Raw genomic sequence first — 17,080 nt, 5'->3', positions numbered from 1 at the left:
AATATTACACTTTAAAAATACACAAAAGTAACAAAGACCCCGATAAAGCGCATATAAAATAAATTTTATTTGTACAATTTTCTTCTTTTTAATACAAATGGTATATATTATTATGAGCTGGTAACATTTCTTAAATTAATTAATAAACTGCAGCTTTACATATAATTATTTTCGCAAGAATAATACTTTGTTAATGTATTACAAAATACAATACGTCTATCAATCATCAATTAGAGATCCTAAAACAAGCTATTGCCGTGTGTCAATATACAAACGCCTTGTCTTCTAAACGGTCGGATTGCTTTGTGCTTTCCTGATTTCTCATAGCAGCCGTAACTGTATTCTTCATCAGCATTGCCACCGTCATGGGGCCTACGCCGCCGGGAACCGGCGTGATATGACCGGCGACCTCCTTCACGCTGTCGTAATCCACGTCTCCCACAAGACGATACTTGCCGTCTGCCGTTTTCACCCTGGTGATACCCACGTCGATTACACAAGCGCCTGGTTTTATCATCTCCTTGGTAATCAAGCCAGGAACCCCGGCCGCTACCACAACCAGATCCGCCAGCTTCGTGTACTTTTCCAGCTCCGTGTGAGGTGTGTGACGATGACAGATTGTCGTTGTCATGTCCAGCGCGCCCGTTTCGCCTGAAAATGGGACGTACGGTTAGTTTGAAAAATCAAGGATAACAATATAAACGTTTGATGAAATTCATGTGAGTACTTGCGCATTAAGATTTTAATCTGTGAGTTTTCTTATTAAAAAAAGAGGATGAATTGACAAAGAAGCCATGAATTGGTAGAGGAATAAAAAAAATTAACTACAATAAATTAATTAAATGCCCAGTGATAGGCAGCCCGACATTACGAAATAAAACAGTCGCAAGAATTTAAATAATGCTGCAGCAGTGATACAATTTGAAAGGTCTATGGCGTCAGAATATGTTATCTCGATATGACTTTGGTGTGGCTAAATTTTGTTAGTAAATTGATAAGTCAATCACCTTTGCCATCGGCATGAAGTAATAGTGCGATAGGCAGCCCGACGTGTTTCGATCTACCCACAACTACGGCGTTCTTTCCAAAAGTCTCGATTTTGCTTCTAAGTACTAATTCCTTGACAGCTAAGGCAGTGGCTGGTATGACACTGCTGTTGTCCAATGTCAGATTACCAAGGTTTTCCAAGTGAAAGCCGTCCACGTCTTTTTTAGGAATTATCGCTTGACACACTTCTTTTTCATTCATGCCCTTCGGCAACGGTAATTGCACCAGAACGCCATCGACGGACGAATCTCTGTTGAGGCTGTCGATTTCCTTAAGAAGATCCGCTTGCGTTATATTCTCTCCCAAATGAATGGTGTAACTCTCGATTCCTGGCGATTAGATAAACAAGATTAGCACGCGAGTTTTGCGGTGGAAACTGCCTGTTCGCTGAGGGTAAAAATGGAATTACCTATCAACTTTGCTGCTTTCATTTTCCTGCCGACGTATGCCTTGCTGGGTGGATGGTTTCCCACTAATATCGCCACCAGCTTTGGCCTCTTATTCCCCGCATTTGTACAAGTATCTACAACCATCTTTAATTCCTCTTGAATTTCTTCCGCTATTTTCGTTCCGTCTATGATCACAGCTTCTTGCCTGCAATCGAAAAGATCCAAAATATAATAAAAGGAGCAGATGAAATTCAAATGCCATTTTGTTATACCATCTGATTGTTTTGTCTGATTCGTTAGAGCTGTTCTCTAACACGTTCGTCAGATTCTTAACTAAAACTCAATGGCTCAGTTTCATCATCACTGTGAATTTCCTTTAGACCCGTAAAACATTTCAAGAACAATGGGCGATCTTTATTTATTATTTATATAGATAATTTTTTCAAGATATACATTATAAAAGGATTCTATATGCCATAATAAGTATATTTTGCATGTACTAATTGTAAGACGTTGCAACTTATTGTATTCTCTCAAATTAAAAAAAAATGGTTCACACGAGTCTCTGACAGAAGAACACGGTCTCACGCTCACCTGATTTTCGACACATGCAACTTCCTCGCGAACTTCTGCGAGATGACGGAGATGACGTTCCTCCAAGAGAACATTGTTGGTCGCTGTTGCCTCGTGGGACTCGCACGCTGATCTAAATTCTAAGGATTGCTACCGCATGCCGTCAAGAAATTCCGGGTCCCGGGCGAGGCGATGGGGGGTCCTCGTTGCAGGAGACTTGGGGCACTTGGGCAATCCCCGATAACGCGCGGGGGCTCGTGCGTCCGCGATAACGACGTTCGGACAAACAGCCGTGAGCCGACGTCGTTGGCGATAAGTTCGCAGGGGGTCGATAGCACTGCGGAGGTTACGAAATCGATCGGCTGCCGAACGTGATCTCGAGTGAAAGGAGAGGCGATTAGATTAGAATTAGGGCACTAGTCCGACCGGCTCCGCCTTATCCGGCGCGGAGAAGTCGCGCGGAAAGAACGGAGCCGGTCAGATTGGTATGCGGACTGGTCCACGTGGTCCATATTCGCGATCGACTTTACGGCACCGACGAGGACGAGGTATTAAAAAATTTTTAAAAACAGACACAGTCCCGAGTAAATTAGAGTAAATATTTTCGTGACTCTCTCTCAAGTGGGCTTCCCGTCCCCGTTGGGCTCGGAGATAATTGAAGAGTGCAGAGTGTATAGACTTATTTACTGACTGTCGGACACACGAGATTTGAATTTTTCGACTGTCAATATAAATATCCGAACAATTATAGTTTCTAACGCAATATTAAATTCGTGATTTATTGTTATTATGCGAATGTCTTATGAATAAGCTCGTAATATACGCATTGCTGCGAAATTTTTATTTCTATAGTATAATTATATTATAAATGATGAGTCGATTCTACCGGCAGAGAAGTACATTTTTGTCGAAATGATTTCGAATGATAATGAAGATGGCCCCACGATTCCATTGATCCTCGCGTGCATTAGCAGGTGGCCAGATATACCGGTGTATACTGGATTGAAAACATTAATTGCATGTAGATAATAAAACAATAAATTATTTATTTACTTTAATCCGTTTTATCTTTGAATCGATCCTTATTGAAGATGCATTCGCTGTGGACGCATATGTTGCCGTTCTATAATACATATCATTATAATTGTGCACAAAATTAATTTGTAATTTTGTCAATGTGTTTAATTTAAATGTACACATTCAGTTATTTTTTAAATAACAGGGATATAAACAAATTTTTCGAGTAAAATTATTTTATTTAAAAAGATCAATAAAAAAAAGTTTTAAATTAATTTTTTTTATGTTTTTAACATTTTTTTTTTTTAACAAAATAATATATCTATTTTATTATAAGTTTATGAGATAATTTATAACAAATTCAATAATGGCATGCAATAAAAACTAATTTTCGGGGTAGTCGTATTTCTTATAAAAATAAATTGTAGTTTAGAGATATTTACAATATTTGGAATAATAATTAATTAAATCGCTTTGATTTTCATTTAACGCTCTTTAAAAATGTTCTTTCAAGATTTTTGGAATTATCAGTGTTACAACACTTCGATTTCTCATATAAAGCCAATTACTTTTAGTGACACAAGTCGACACAAGTATCGTTCTGTCTTTGTTATTCATTGAATGCCAAGAAAGATAGAACGATGTTTGTGTCGACTGTGTCAATAAAAAGAATTGGCCCATAATAACGTCAAAGTTCCATAAATACACGATCAGCATATAACATCTCGCGTTCTGAGATTAGAAGTCATTCATTAATCGTTTAATGTGAAAACAATCTACGCCTGTTTTTTCCAGTAATTCGATAGCAATATCGCTGATCGTCGTTGCGCTAATGCCAAACCTACAGATCGCGTATTAAGAAGACGCGTTTCCGCGGAAACGAGATGCGCCGGAAGTTGAAGCGATTACGTAAAATTATTGGCGACTTTCGGGACCCGGAAAAGAGACGCCCGTGTCCCGGGGACGAAGTAATATTACGTTGGAACTGTATTAAGAGTATGAAATATGACTGAGCGTACCGGCGTGCCGGCCGTATTATTACTCCGATCCATCGTGTCGTAACTACTGTAACGTGGCCCGCATAGTAAATATTAAACACCGGGCCTGGTGTCCGAACATACGCTCGCGAAACTTGACGTGCCCAAAGAGACTCGTCCAAAATCTAGGATAAGGAGAAAGCAAAGAAATTATTCATTTCTCCGTTTATAAAAAAAAAGAGACAAATCTGGCACCTAAAATAATAAAATAATTTATATAATTCTATTATTTAATAAAATAATTTACTATATTTATTCAAACTATATGTAGGTATATTTATTTATTATTTATTAAAAATAATTGAATATTTTGCTTAAGCGTAGGTGCTCTATTGTTATTAACAACGGCAGTAGATCAGTGGAACGCGTCGCGTCTTTTGCAATTTCGCAGCAATGCATTGTCACCACTTTGTTTCAAAATAGCGGGTCTATCGATTATTGTTAACTATTTTGAGGATGAGCGGTGGGATACCGGACAATTTTAGCAGATCCACCGGCAGTGCGGCCAAATATTTAGTTGGCCGCAAGGTTTGGCGCATAGAGCGCATACTTTCCGCGATATTATAAGCCGGGCTTGAGCTGCCTCGACGTGCGACCATTCATCAAATAGTTGGTCTCAGTTGCGATCAAAGTGCTGGTATGTGCGAACGCGCGTTTGTTGCTAAATCTTGCTTGTCAAAATTTCAAATCGATTGCAGCACGCCCGGCCGAAATACTTGACGTTGCGAACCGAGAAACATTTCTGGTATCCTCGGTGACACGAACAAGCATGTGATATTTCATAAGAAAAAATAAATACTTTAGATCCACACATATTAAGTAATAATAATCTATTCAGATATAAACTTGTATTTTTAAAAATAAAATGCCGTTTTATCGTTACAAAATATAATAAAGTGAGATCAGAATGTCGGAATTAATTCGAACGCAAGTTCTTAAAAGAATATTAAGGTAGAATAGAATATTAACGCGTATGTTAATATACATATATTACGAAGATATAATGTAAATTATATAAAACATCCTCGCAAAATAGTTTTATATTCCGCCGAGGAGGAGAGAGAGAGAGAGAGATGCAACTATGTCACGCAGTTCAGCTATTTTAGTTGGTGGTGATTAATTTCGTCGAGTTCTTTTCGCGTGTGTCCGTGTAGCTTGAATTTCCTAAATTCACGAGCTGGTTTTGAGCCCGTCCAGAATTCCTCGCTGCTCAACATTTTAACAATTCGGCGCCCGCCATAACTGCGCGTAACTATGATAATTATGCGTCTCTTTAGTAGCGTCGTTTCCTGTAAACCCCGTGCGCGGTGTTCTCCGCGATTTTCGTGTTTCGAACTGTCACCCCGCTTTTCCGCGTTACACGCTAAGAAACGTCGCGCTTTCGCCCTCTTTCTTCTTCCTCCCCTCTTCTTTTTTCTTTCTTTTCCTTCGCGAGTGGAATTACTCCCGATATTTCAGGGCGACGTCGCGTCGACGCGATCGGAGCACCGCAGACTGCATTATGCAAAAAAATATGCGCCCGTTGAATGAATAAATATGTATTCCTGTCTCGTATGTACTACCCCTCGCCCTTTGTCCTTTACCCTTCACCCGGTATAAGCTTCGCGACAGCCCTCATACATAATTTATCGTCCGAAGAATCTGCGCGCTCTCAGCGATAAAACGGTTGCCATAATCGGTACATACATCGTTATCGCTATTGACACAGCAGGTGAGGCTTGCGCGAATGCGCCTAAATTTCGCACTTTTGCCCTGCTTTTATATAACAATAAGTAGAGCATCTCGCGTCTGCTTTTTAAATGAAAGAATATTTAATCTGAATATCTATCTCTCTCTGCCGCGTGCACTTCGCTAGATTAACTTACAAATCGACTACATAATTAATGTCAACAATTTATTATATTTCAATTTTCGTCACTTTATATTTATATTATAGTTCTTTTCGTTTTATACTATGGACTTAAAATTTGCGTATTTATGTAATTTATTCATTGTGCTGAAGAAGACCAAGTAAGATCGAAACGTCGTCCACAATGCTTTATTGATCTTTGAATAATAAAATATTTTCATAACTTATAACAACATTTATTTCTGCTCGAATTTGACCTCTTGATTCTCTCAATTTGTGTTTACACGTATATAACGAGCGTCTGTTTTTTTAAAATACCTGACTTACAATTTACTTATAGATTCTTATAATTTGACTAAAAACATGTTATTAAGATAGATTCGTGATGTTAAATTACGACAGAGCGTTCTATTTTGCGGCAACCAATGTCCATCTCTATTTTTATGTCAGACGTATTCAGGGGGGGTCTTGATAAACTCTGAGCGGAAAAAAATGCGCAGATATGAGTAAATTTGTTCTGAATATCGCCCGAGATAACGAGAAGTTATGACGTAAAACTAGTCACACGCCTCGGCATCTCTGAAAACAACAGCGATGTCGACGGTTGACGTCAGTAGGTCACGCATCGGCTTGTCGCGCGAGGTCAACTTTTGCAATGGATATTTGCTCGCACACACGCGGACGACGGTGACAGCGCTGACAGCGCGGTTATTTTGATTGAAATCGTGCGTGACGATCTGTATATAGGTATCGTTGCAACACGTGCAGCCATTGCCGCTAGTTTTTTTTATCATTGCGTTCGATAACTCGACATCACGATCGTTTAGTATTTAATTACGTAAATATCCACTTATAGAAGCGATACAGCAATTCTTGAAGACCTATAACGTGAGAAAATTTGTCTAAAAATTTAGATAAAAGAAGGATATGGTGGTACCACGTTATTTTTGTGCGTTTGATTTTTTTTCTCTAGTCTAGATCATATTCGCTGCCTGGAAAATTCTATTTTTTCCCCTGCGCATATCACACGCGTCTCTCTCGTTGACTGCTGACATTATTTCCGTTCTTGTGCGCGAATTAATAAGGCAGCGGCTTATTACGGAATTCCGTCGGCTATTGATTGCCACTTGCAGTGCGCAATTAATTAAGCTTTTAATTTAATGTAAGCGATGGAGCGGCGGCGGCGGCGGCGGCGGCGGTGGCGGACGCGTAAATTCTACGATTTCTCATCGAGAATGTCGGACGTGTTTCGCGATTCTCGTGGAAATCAGGATTTGCGGCCGACGATTTCCATCAGAATCTGGACTGGCGGCTGACCGCATTTGCGGTATTACTACTTGCCGGAAACATGGATCCGCCGGATCTTGGGCAGCCGTTGCCGATACCAACATATATGTAATGTCGGTGAAAGGTGTCAGCCGAAAAATTATGTTGCGGGATTATGTAATCTTCATAGAAAAATAAAATCGTTTGATCTTGGCGTCTGGGCGACGCGAGTGTGTTTGATCCTCAATAAGAAATACAGAACTTCAAATTAATTTCAAGTTAATTAAATTAATTTAATCCTGGACATACGCAGACCCCACATGTATAGAATTTCTACCATTAAATTGATGAAATGAAATGTTCACACAGAAAATGTATCAATATGCATGTCCGTGTTGTATTGCACAAAGTATACCGAGATGCTTTTCTCGATAAGAATATATACGGTTACATTTCCAGATATCACGTGGTGCATACACCGTTAGTAATTACATAACATTAATGTAATGACCGTGCACACGATAGTTAGGAGAAAACGATGTCACGTTACAGAAAAATAATGTAAAACATGCCATGTTGCGCGACGCTATAATATGCAGTCATGCCGCTATGCTCGGTAAATGCAATTTTATCGAATAAAACTGTTTGATTTTGTGTAAAAATATAAAATGTATATATATGTTAATGCATTTTTCTCGATCAAATGATATACATGATGAGCCAGGAATCGCATCACAACCAGAAAACGATTGATTTCTATACTGAAAGAGTAAATCGAGATTGCAGAGTAAATTTTTCTTGCGAGCCTTGTGAAGAACTTATCGGCTTTTAAAACAAACTTTTGTTATTTTTATACTCTTTACTTCTCTTTGTTCGTCATTATCAACATTCTTTATTTTATCTTGCGCGCGACTATCGATTCACTTTGCATGTCAATTATTTATATGTTTATGTATAACATTATTTTTTATTGGAATTATCTCGGTGAAGCATTCTCTCGCGATTAAAGTTGGATTCTACCCAGCTTTGCTTAACGTTAGCTACAATTAGTTGTTGAAAAATAAAAAGCGTTTAAAAAGCGCGATATTTTTGTGACACATGACGCTTGCGAAAATTGCAATGACTTCAAAATAACAGAAAAAAAGTTTTGCACAGATTTGCACTATATATTTAAGGCGAGAGTTTTATCTTTCGCGTTAAGAAATCGTTGTTTCAGCAAGAGGCTTTTATCGCCGCTAAATCCGCGCTTGAATGAGGCTGTAATAATTAAAATATTATTTCGCGACAAAAAAAAGAGAGGAAAATGGAGCGATAAGCGTAACGAGCCCATCGTGGACGTAAAAGCGTTTCCATTTAATTACAATCGATCGCAACCGGGATCGCCTTCGGCATCGGCCTGCGGGGCAGGAGGATCGGGGGAGCGGTTTTATCGGCGGTCAGCCACGGTGGTTCGTATATCGGCGTTAAAACCACCACTCAAATTTGCAGAACTTTTTATTTGCCCCCGCTCTTGCCGCGAGCATGTTCGTCCCAACCTCTTATCGGAGGGGCCGCCCTTTTCGGAGGGGCTTAAAATTTCAGAGAGCTTTTCTTCCTGTCCACTACCCCCTTTGCTCCTTCTTTCCCTTTTGCCGCTGCGGATCTTTCTTTCGCGTCATTTGGTTAAGAGATTTTTTTCCTTCAGACTTTCCACAGTTCTCCATGGTTTCCTGAGGGGGGCAGGCAACAGAAAATGTTTGATCTACTTGATGCAATGCCTTGAAACGCTCTTCCCGATTCTTCGTTTCTCTTTTCGAACGCCCGGCCTCTCATCCGACTGCCCCTTGTTAGCTCGGATTTCGGTCTTGCCGGTATTTCTTATCCTTCTCCCTTTCGCGACCTACTTTCGCGTGGTTGTAAATGCGAACGGTAGCGGTCCGTTCTGTAAAGACCACAAAATAGCACGCAAGATCAAATTTTTACCTTTATAAAGGAGAATTTTTAATCGCGCGAAAGCTTGGATAAATTCCCCAAAAATAAGATAAATGAAAATTCGTAAGTGATCGATATTAATTCGTTCGAGAACGTAGCTAAGATTATCCAGGAAATTTCATGTTATGGTGGATCCCGATAGAAACAAACCCGACAGATTTCCGCCTCGTAGCTGCGCTGTCGCTTCCGTTCCCCGCGGCTTTCCGCCACTTCTTGCGCGCGCTCGTTTGTCATTTTTTGAGCAAAGTTCATTGCTTCCCGGACCATCGGACGTGAGCTATAAAAAATGCAGGAAAAAGAGAGTGGGAGGTGAGAAGAAGGTAGGAGAAACACTTTGAAGCGGGGCAAAACTTTGGAGCTGGCGTTATTGATGTCTTCGGTAGACGTGTGCAAGTGTGGGAAAGGGGGTTGGCGGTGGGCGGTGGAAAGTGGGATCGGTCGAGGGGTAATCCTGAGAGCAGCCTGAAAGGCTAAATGAGAAATACTTTCCGATCGGGCAGCAGTAGCAGCAGCAGTATCAGCAGCCACCCCAAAGACTCTCTCGCCGGCGAGAGCTTAAGACTTCATATAACGCCCCTGATCCTCGTCATCTTAGTCCGGCGTTGAGATTTCGAAGTTTTTATTACCTAAATGCCGATTTTTCTCGCCTCTCAAAACCTTTTTTAAATTGTAATCTCCGCTTGTGCTTCCGCATACAAATCATCCGGCATGATTCGGCCGAGACAAAAGTATTTTCGTGCCGCCGAAATATTCCGAATAACTTCAAGCTTCGTGGATTTTAATATCGAGGGGGATAAACGTTATTGCTAACACGTATCCGCGTATACCTTTTTTCTACGCGATTACTTAAGGTTAATCGGTTCCGTAAAATTTCCCATGCATCTCTCGCAGTTTTAAACGCCAGCCGCATGGCGGATCGAGGGACGAACGGGAGAGGATGGGAGGGGGGAAGGAGGGAAGAAAAGAACGAAGGTAGGAAAAAATTAATTATGGGCACACAACGAGCCATAATGCTATAACGAGTCGGTACACCGAAGTACACGGGGCCGTCCTGTCGGCAGTAATAGTAAATTAGGCAATAAATAATCGCGTTTAAGTGGCAACGTAATTTTCAGCTGCTAGTCTTACGGCTACCATTAAGGCCATTATTGCGAATCTCTTAATTTGCGAAAAACACTGCCTTCTCGCGCGCGGGGTGGTCGGGCGGAAAAGGGAGATGCGAGAAGGGAGCGCGGAGGGTGCTAAATGAACCGCCGCGGGGTTGAAACTGTTCGCCGCATGTGTCGGGATATTATTCATTCTAACCAACCGGCTCTTGACCTCCTTTCGTCGGATTATATCGCTCCCTTCTTCCTTTCTCCTCTCGCGTTCTCTTACTTGTGTTTTTTTCTCGGCAATTACTATAAACAATTCCGACAGTTAATAGCCACTTATCGCGCTCCCTCGAAACGTCATTCTCTGATAACAAGATTGTTTTCTCGAATTTTATCTGTATTATTATAACAATCCAGTACAATTCGTTGACATTACAAGAATTTCGATGTATCAATAATATTTTAATTATACACGATTGGGAATTAAATTTGTAGAAACAGAAAAGAATTGTCAAAAAATATATAATATTCTTTATTTAATTTTATGAGAATCTGATTTTAGCGAAATAATTTGCGCAATCCGATTAAATTATTAAGAAATTTAATAAAGGATTGAAATAAAATTGACATTTGATCAAACTCTCGCCCCAACAAATTATAAAATCTACGTTGATTAAGGAATCTCTTGGTACAAAGTTTCATACATTTCTCTGACATTATCCTGTACGCCATATCTTACTTTTATTTTCATATGTTAATACGACATTATTGAAGCAAACAGACAAGGCAGCCTTTGCCTCAAGTTTGTCTTGTACTTCTCCCTAAAAGGCGGATATACACTAAGACTCCCTGGGAATACGAAATTTTCAAAGTTGCTTCCCGTTCCAGTCAATGTCTTAAGTCTTACTCCGCTTTGGGTACAGTTCACGTTCTCCGCGGCATAATTTTACATCTTTAGACCTGAATATTTAAACGTAAGTCTGCCACTGCGTTTGAGGATTCGCGGGCGTAGAGCCGCCGGGGCTTCGCGTAACTTTTACACGATGTTCTATTGTATGAGAATACCTTAAAGATTTCGCGCGGCAACGCGAGACCTCCGCAACGCGTAAAACGTATGCTCTACTTCCTCCAACAATAGCGATTCGCAGCGCGCCATTAGTCCAAGAGAAGCAGACAATAAGCAAACGGTTTATAGATGATGAGACACTCCTCTATAATCTTTGATGGATTTTGCCTTAGCAAAATTTCAAACTAAGATTTAATTACCGCTATGTGTACGCGTATGTTCTGTGTGCTGTATACTTGTGTATGCGTGCGTCTAACGTTCAAGATTAGAAAATTGCGATAAGCAATATTAAACAAACTTTTTCGAGGAAAAATTAATTTTAAATTAATCTCATTCATCTCAAAATCGTCGAAATTTCCTTAGATGAATGAAATTATAGAAATTCGTGATAAATGTCAGCTAACATATTGCGAAGAAAGCTAAGAGCTTCTCTCTTGCTTGCTCTTTCTAGTACCTACGTTACCTTCAAATTCGGGCCTTATCTTTACGGGTTTAATCTCACATATTTCGATATTATCTGTCACAGTTTCTCCGCAATACCGCTTCACCTCGCTCGTGCTTCTCAACCTCCCTCTTTCGGCGTCTCTCTCACCCTACCGCGGGGCTGCTACCAACGCAAGCTGTTAATTATGATTAATCATGTCTCGGAAATTAAAGCGATTAATCTTCCTGTTGTTACCGGCTCGAGAGAGCGAGCCTGCGCTTGTGTGCGCGCGCTGTCCAGCCGTTTCTGTTCCCCCTGCGAAAACGGAGGGGTGGTTTTCCCAATTAGTTGGACCCGCTAATCGGCCCTTTAATACCTACATTGGTTCGGGTACGTGAGATAAGTATACGGCCGTTACGGTTTAATGATATGCATTTAAGTTACGTCGTTACATTTGTATCCCCGACTTTATTGCGGTATTGGAGTCTGTCGATTTCTTTCCATCAAATTCTAATAAAGATACATTTCGTTTTTTTTTTCACGTTTCGAGATAAATATATTCGGACAAATGAGAGAAGAGCTTGAGATAGAAAAAAATAAAGTGCAAGAATCGAGGCACAAACTGGCTTGGAAATGGTTGGACACGCGTCGTTACACTTTTGTCGCTGCATCGAGGGGAAGCTAATTGAGCGAAGCTCATGAGCGGGTTCGATAAAGCCACCATCAAGGCTGGGAACGGGAAGCTGCATTATCATACGACGTTCAAAACAAAAGAAAAAAAAACAGAAAAAAGGGAGAAACGCATCAAATAAAGCCTTGATGACCGTGTTCCTCGATAACACGGGGTACCACGGAAATCATTATTTTTCCATCTTCACGATACACCTTGGTAACAGCCATTGGGCAACGTTTCGTACACCTCTGCCACTTTTCAACCTCCCGTAGAGAGAGAGGAAGGAATCGCGCACCGGGGTGGCTCCAGGGAACAAAGGGTCCCGACACGATAGCGGCTAGCGGTGTAAAAAGTACGTACCTACTATCGCAAATAAATAACCGATGGAGAGAGTGGTCGAGAGAGGTTTCTAAGTGCGAAATAGGGGTGCGCGATAGAGAGGAGGGCCCGGCGGGGGTGGGGCTTGAAATGAATGCGCAGTGCACGAAATGGGGCGGCTGCCGGTGAATGCAAGTGTCGGCGGTGGTGCAGCAGGCTGCAGGGGGAAGGGAAGAGAGAGAGAGAGAGAGAAAGTCGTCGAGAGTGAGAAGAGAGAAGGTTGGGTACGGGTTCGAGAGCGTGAAAATGCGGGGGCGGCAACCCCTTGTAAAAGAAAAATATATAAACTCGAAAGCCCGATAAAGTCAGTGCCTGCTGTTACAACAAGCCCTCTTTTTCTCTTTCACGTCGAACGACGGCTCTTTGTCTCGTTCCCTCTCCGCCTTCACGGCGGCCACCAGGCACATTCCGTTCTCCCCTCGCAAATCCGAGCTCGCGACCAGAAAAATGGAGAGACAAGCTAAAAGCGCCATCCGTAAATCCGAGTCACGTGTGACGACGACTCGTTCCATCGCACACGATATTGTCGCGATTTCGCGGCAATATCAGCGAATCGCTCATTTCGCGAGAGCTTACGACTCGATGAAACTGAATTTTTAGCGTAAGGGAGAAAAAAGAGCTCGATATGTATGTGCGATGTACTATCTCCCGCAGTTTCCGCTTTTACGGGATTTGGTATTATTACGCAAGACTTTGCCATTCTCCGCATGCGCCTGATATCGATTGAATCTCGTCAAGTCGCTTCGATGTTTCAAAGCTAAATCATCCTCCGGTGCGACTCGAGTTAGAAAAGTAGGGAGCGAGGAAAGGTGCGCGAGATTGTTTATTGCGCGCAATGATCGATTAAATATTCCATCATTTGGCGAACAACAAACGTTGCGAAATATCGGTATAACTGAACACTTAAATAATCTGTAAGCGATAATAATTTCATAATAATTTAAAACGGAACATTTGCGAAACACAGCGCAATAATTATAAATCGCGATAATTATAAATCAAACAGTTCACAGTAATAATACGGTAAGTATAAATTAATTATTGACATTTCGTAACACATCAATAATTATAAATCAAACGTTCACGGGAATAACGTGATAATTACAAATTATCGTTTCGATTAACTGGACGTTGGTGGCTAGATGACCGCGCGATTAACGGCAACGCGCGTTAACGAGCGTTACGTGGAAATACTTAACTCAGTTTCGCCCAAGACGCTCGATAGTTATTCCGAGGCTGGTGTAATGAGTTAAACCTCTCCGTGTCCGGCCGCGCAATTGTAACTACGCTTACACGACCCACTTACACTTGCCTTACTGACATTGGTTTAGAAACACAGGGTGTTAAATGCCGCGTAAATGTCGCACCGCCAGTTTGTATGCCGAATCCATTGGAGAACACGCTAAGCCTCAATATTACCGTTCATGTCGCACGTAATACCTCGACGAAAATTTGTCGTCGCCTGCCGATTTCGCGTGTCGTACGATAGGCGGCGAGAACAAGGTGACTTGTCGCAACGGAGCCGTAAACTCGCTGCTGCATTGTTATTGTATATTACATAAGGGATTTGCGGAATGGCCAATAAAATTGTGAGAGGTAAAAGAACAAGAGTGGTAAGATACAATCATGTATCCACGATTATAATGATCAACCTGTCCTTTCTTTTTCTCAGAAGATCGAAAAGCGTTGTCGGACAGATCGCCGTTGCAAAATTTTACTGTTTAGTTAATTTTTCGCGAAATTCGGCGCAGCTCTCTGGAATATCCGGTAGACGTACTAGCTGTCGATAGCGATCGAGCGGGGCGCGTTATGTGTACGTCAAATGCCGTATTATCTGACGCAACCGTTTTGTCGAAAATCTGCTCGAACTTGCCGGGAAATGTATTTACCGCAACGGGACGACGTGCCTCTGTGTCGCGACAAAGCCGTTCAATCAGGCGTCGTCTCAGGGCCGTGGAGAAGAAGGAAAGGGAAGGCGATGAGAGAGAAGTGATTCGAGAGGACCGACAGCGTCAACTTGCAAGAATGGTGACGGTAAAGCGACGGTGTACAAACTCGGAGAGAGAGAGAGAGAAAGAGAGAGAGGCGGCCGATAAAGTCCGCGACTGCCCGGTTACATTCACTTCGTTTCGCCCCGTCGTCGTATATTCCTCCGGATTTTTTTCCTCCCGTCCTCCTCGCAATCCGCTTTCTTATCTCGCTCGCTTCGTTCGGCTTTCCCTTTGAGTGCCGGACTAGAAGCTGGTTCGCCAGGCGGGTCACGCGCGATGACTAAATAGCTAAGGCCAAAGCGTGCCGCGGATACGGCAGCACGTACACGGAGTGTTTACAGAATAATATCGAAATGCGTTTTATAGAATTATATAGAAAAGTTTAATAATGATTTTAAAGCAGAGAAAGGGCGATTGAAAGTGTAGCTGTTTTATTAGAGAGTTTTAAAAGACATTCAATTTCAAAGGAGTCATTTGTTTCACTTATTCTTTATTGTATCCGTTTTCATTCCGAGTGATATCTCGATTTGTGACTTTTAAGATGATGCAATACCTCAACATTTGAAAAGTTATTATATAAAGATGCATTTCATATCTTCGCCAAATATTTCGGTGATATTCTGGACGCGTTCCGTACGTGCGAATTCGATGCATGTGCAAGTTCAAAGAGACACGTGCATCGGGCGCGCGCGAACGGTATACATTCATTAACACATATACACGTATACACGTGCTCCTGTTTTCCTCGTCTCCTCGCGGAGTGTCTCAGGTAATGGATGAAGGGAAACAAAAGGGCCGGTATGTGTAAGGAAGAATGGCCACACGGCGCGGCGGCGTATCAATTCAAGTAGTAATGGCCGACGTTGTGGTCAGCCGTAGCGACTTTACGCTTTGTACGCGTTTAACTCTTATCATCGTCGCCGGCGATAACATAGCGATTGTATTGTTGACAGAAATCATTACTCTTTGCACTCTGTGAAAATCATTTAAATATTATGCGCGCGCGTGACCTATATATAAAATTTAACGCGCATTGTGATCTAGTGTTGTCCGATTCCATATCTCATATATCCATATATATAATAAAAAAGGCATGTATTATAAAAAATACATGGTTATACATTACGAAATAATTACACACGATTTTCTTCTGCCAAAACTGTTTCGTGAAGTTTTGTCAAAATTGATCTTGCGAAATACATTTAGAGATTTTCGAGACGTAGATAAGATCGTTAAATCGTAGAGAGAAGGAGCACGGCCGGTCCATTAATTTTAGCGAAACAATGTAGCAATAACAATGGTGTTGCAATCGGGCGCGCGAGATCTCTCACTTAAAGCGTATCTTCTATTACGCAACGTAGCGTTAATCCGTGAGATTGTTTCTCGTCACTCCAGGAGTCTATAAGTTTTAAACGCTTTCGCTTCGTACTCTGGAATGATTGACTATCGTGCTGATCAATTAATTTGTCGCTTGTCAGAAACGTAGTTCGAATATCAAAGAATATCTTTTATGATTATAAATGTAAATATATTTTCCGTAATAAATATTATAACGCAATGTTAGAGATGTACATTAAGATAGAAATATGTTATGAAATTAAATTATGCCGTATTACTAATGAATCGATCGTAGTCCGATGTGGAATATGTATTTCTGTAATGCATCTTCATTGCGTATTAATTTGCGCATAGCGAAAGCCGCGCAAATGTCTTTGAAGACCATTGAATAATTTTCTATTAAGAATATTTAATAAACGTTTTCATTCGAAAAAGAGATGTTGTAATTTATCTCTTTGCAAACTGTTTCATATTTGAACCGTCTTATTAAATATTATTCATATACCGTGAATACTAATCATATACGATCATTGATGATAGCTTATAAACTTCTATCAGTAAAAGCTTAGCGTTTGTAGGACATACAAAGTATATACACTTACACTATATACGTATATTAATATACAAATTACAACAATTAATTCCTCTCGAAATTATCCAAAATACAAAAATACTGACTTTATTTTGCTTCCTCATAGAGGAAGCTTTGTTTTCGTGAATTTCGTATTTATATTTTATATGAGCTAATCGATTTTCGAGCTTATTTCTGAGGAACCTGTTGCTGAAATTAAAATCGAAGATTACAGAATATTTCGTATACATAAATACTTGTAAAGAATACATCGTTTCTCTCCGGATGTCTGATATAATACAGCGTGAATAAACTCAGACAAGTGGGGAATTTTCACGAAGTGTGGAAATATCGTTCGCGAACGTCGATCCGCATCTGGCCGTAAATAAGAGATAC

General features: G+C 40.9%; 1 protein-coding gene across 1 annotated transcript; it reads right to left on the bottom strand.

Annotated features, from left to right (window-relative positions):
• Positions 1–43: 43 nt before the first annotated feature.
• Positions 44–2,666, bottom strand: LOC139821059 (bifunctional methylenetetrahydrofolate dehydrogenase/cyclohydrolase, mitochondrial-like). Its single transcript, XM_071791791.1, has 4 exons — positions 2,031–2,666; positions 1,457–1,641; positions 1,008–1,376; positions 44–651 (listed from the first exon to the last, which is right to left on the bottom strand). The coding sequence occupies exons 1-4, from the start codon at positions 2,102–2,104 to the stop codon at positions 263–265; spliced, it is 1,017 nt and encodes a 338-aa protein (XP_071647892.1). The 5' UTR covers positions 2,105–2,666; the 3' UTR covers positions 44–262.
• Between the last annotated feature and the right edge of the window lie 14,414 nt (positions 2,667–17,080).

The sequence above is a fragment of the Temnothorax longispinosus genome, chromosome 10, assembly GCF_030848805.1.
Source record: "Temnothorax longispinosus isolate EJ_2023e chromosome 10, Tlon_JGU_v1, whole genome shotgun sequence".
Lineage (NCBI taxonomy): Eukaryota > Metazoa > Arthropoda > Insecta > Hymenoptera > Formicidae > Temnothorax > Temnothorax longispinosus.
This window is presented reverse-complemented; position numbering and strand designations above follow the sequence as displayed.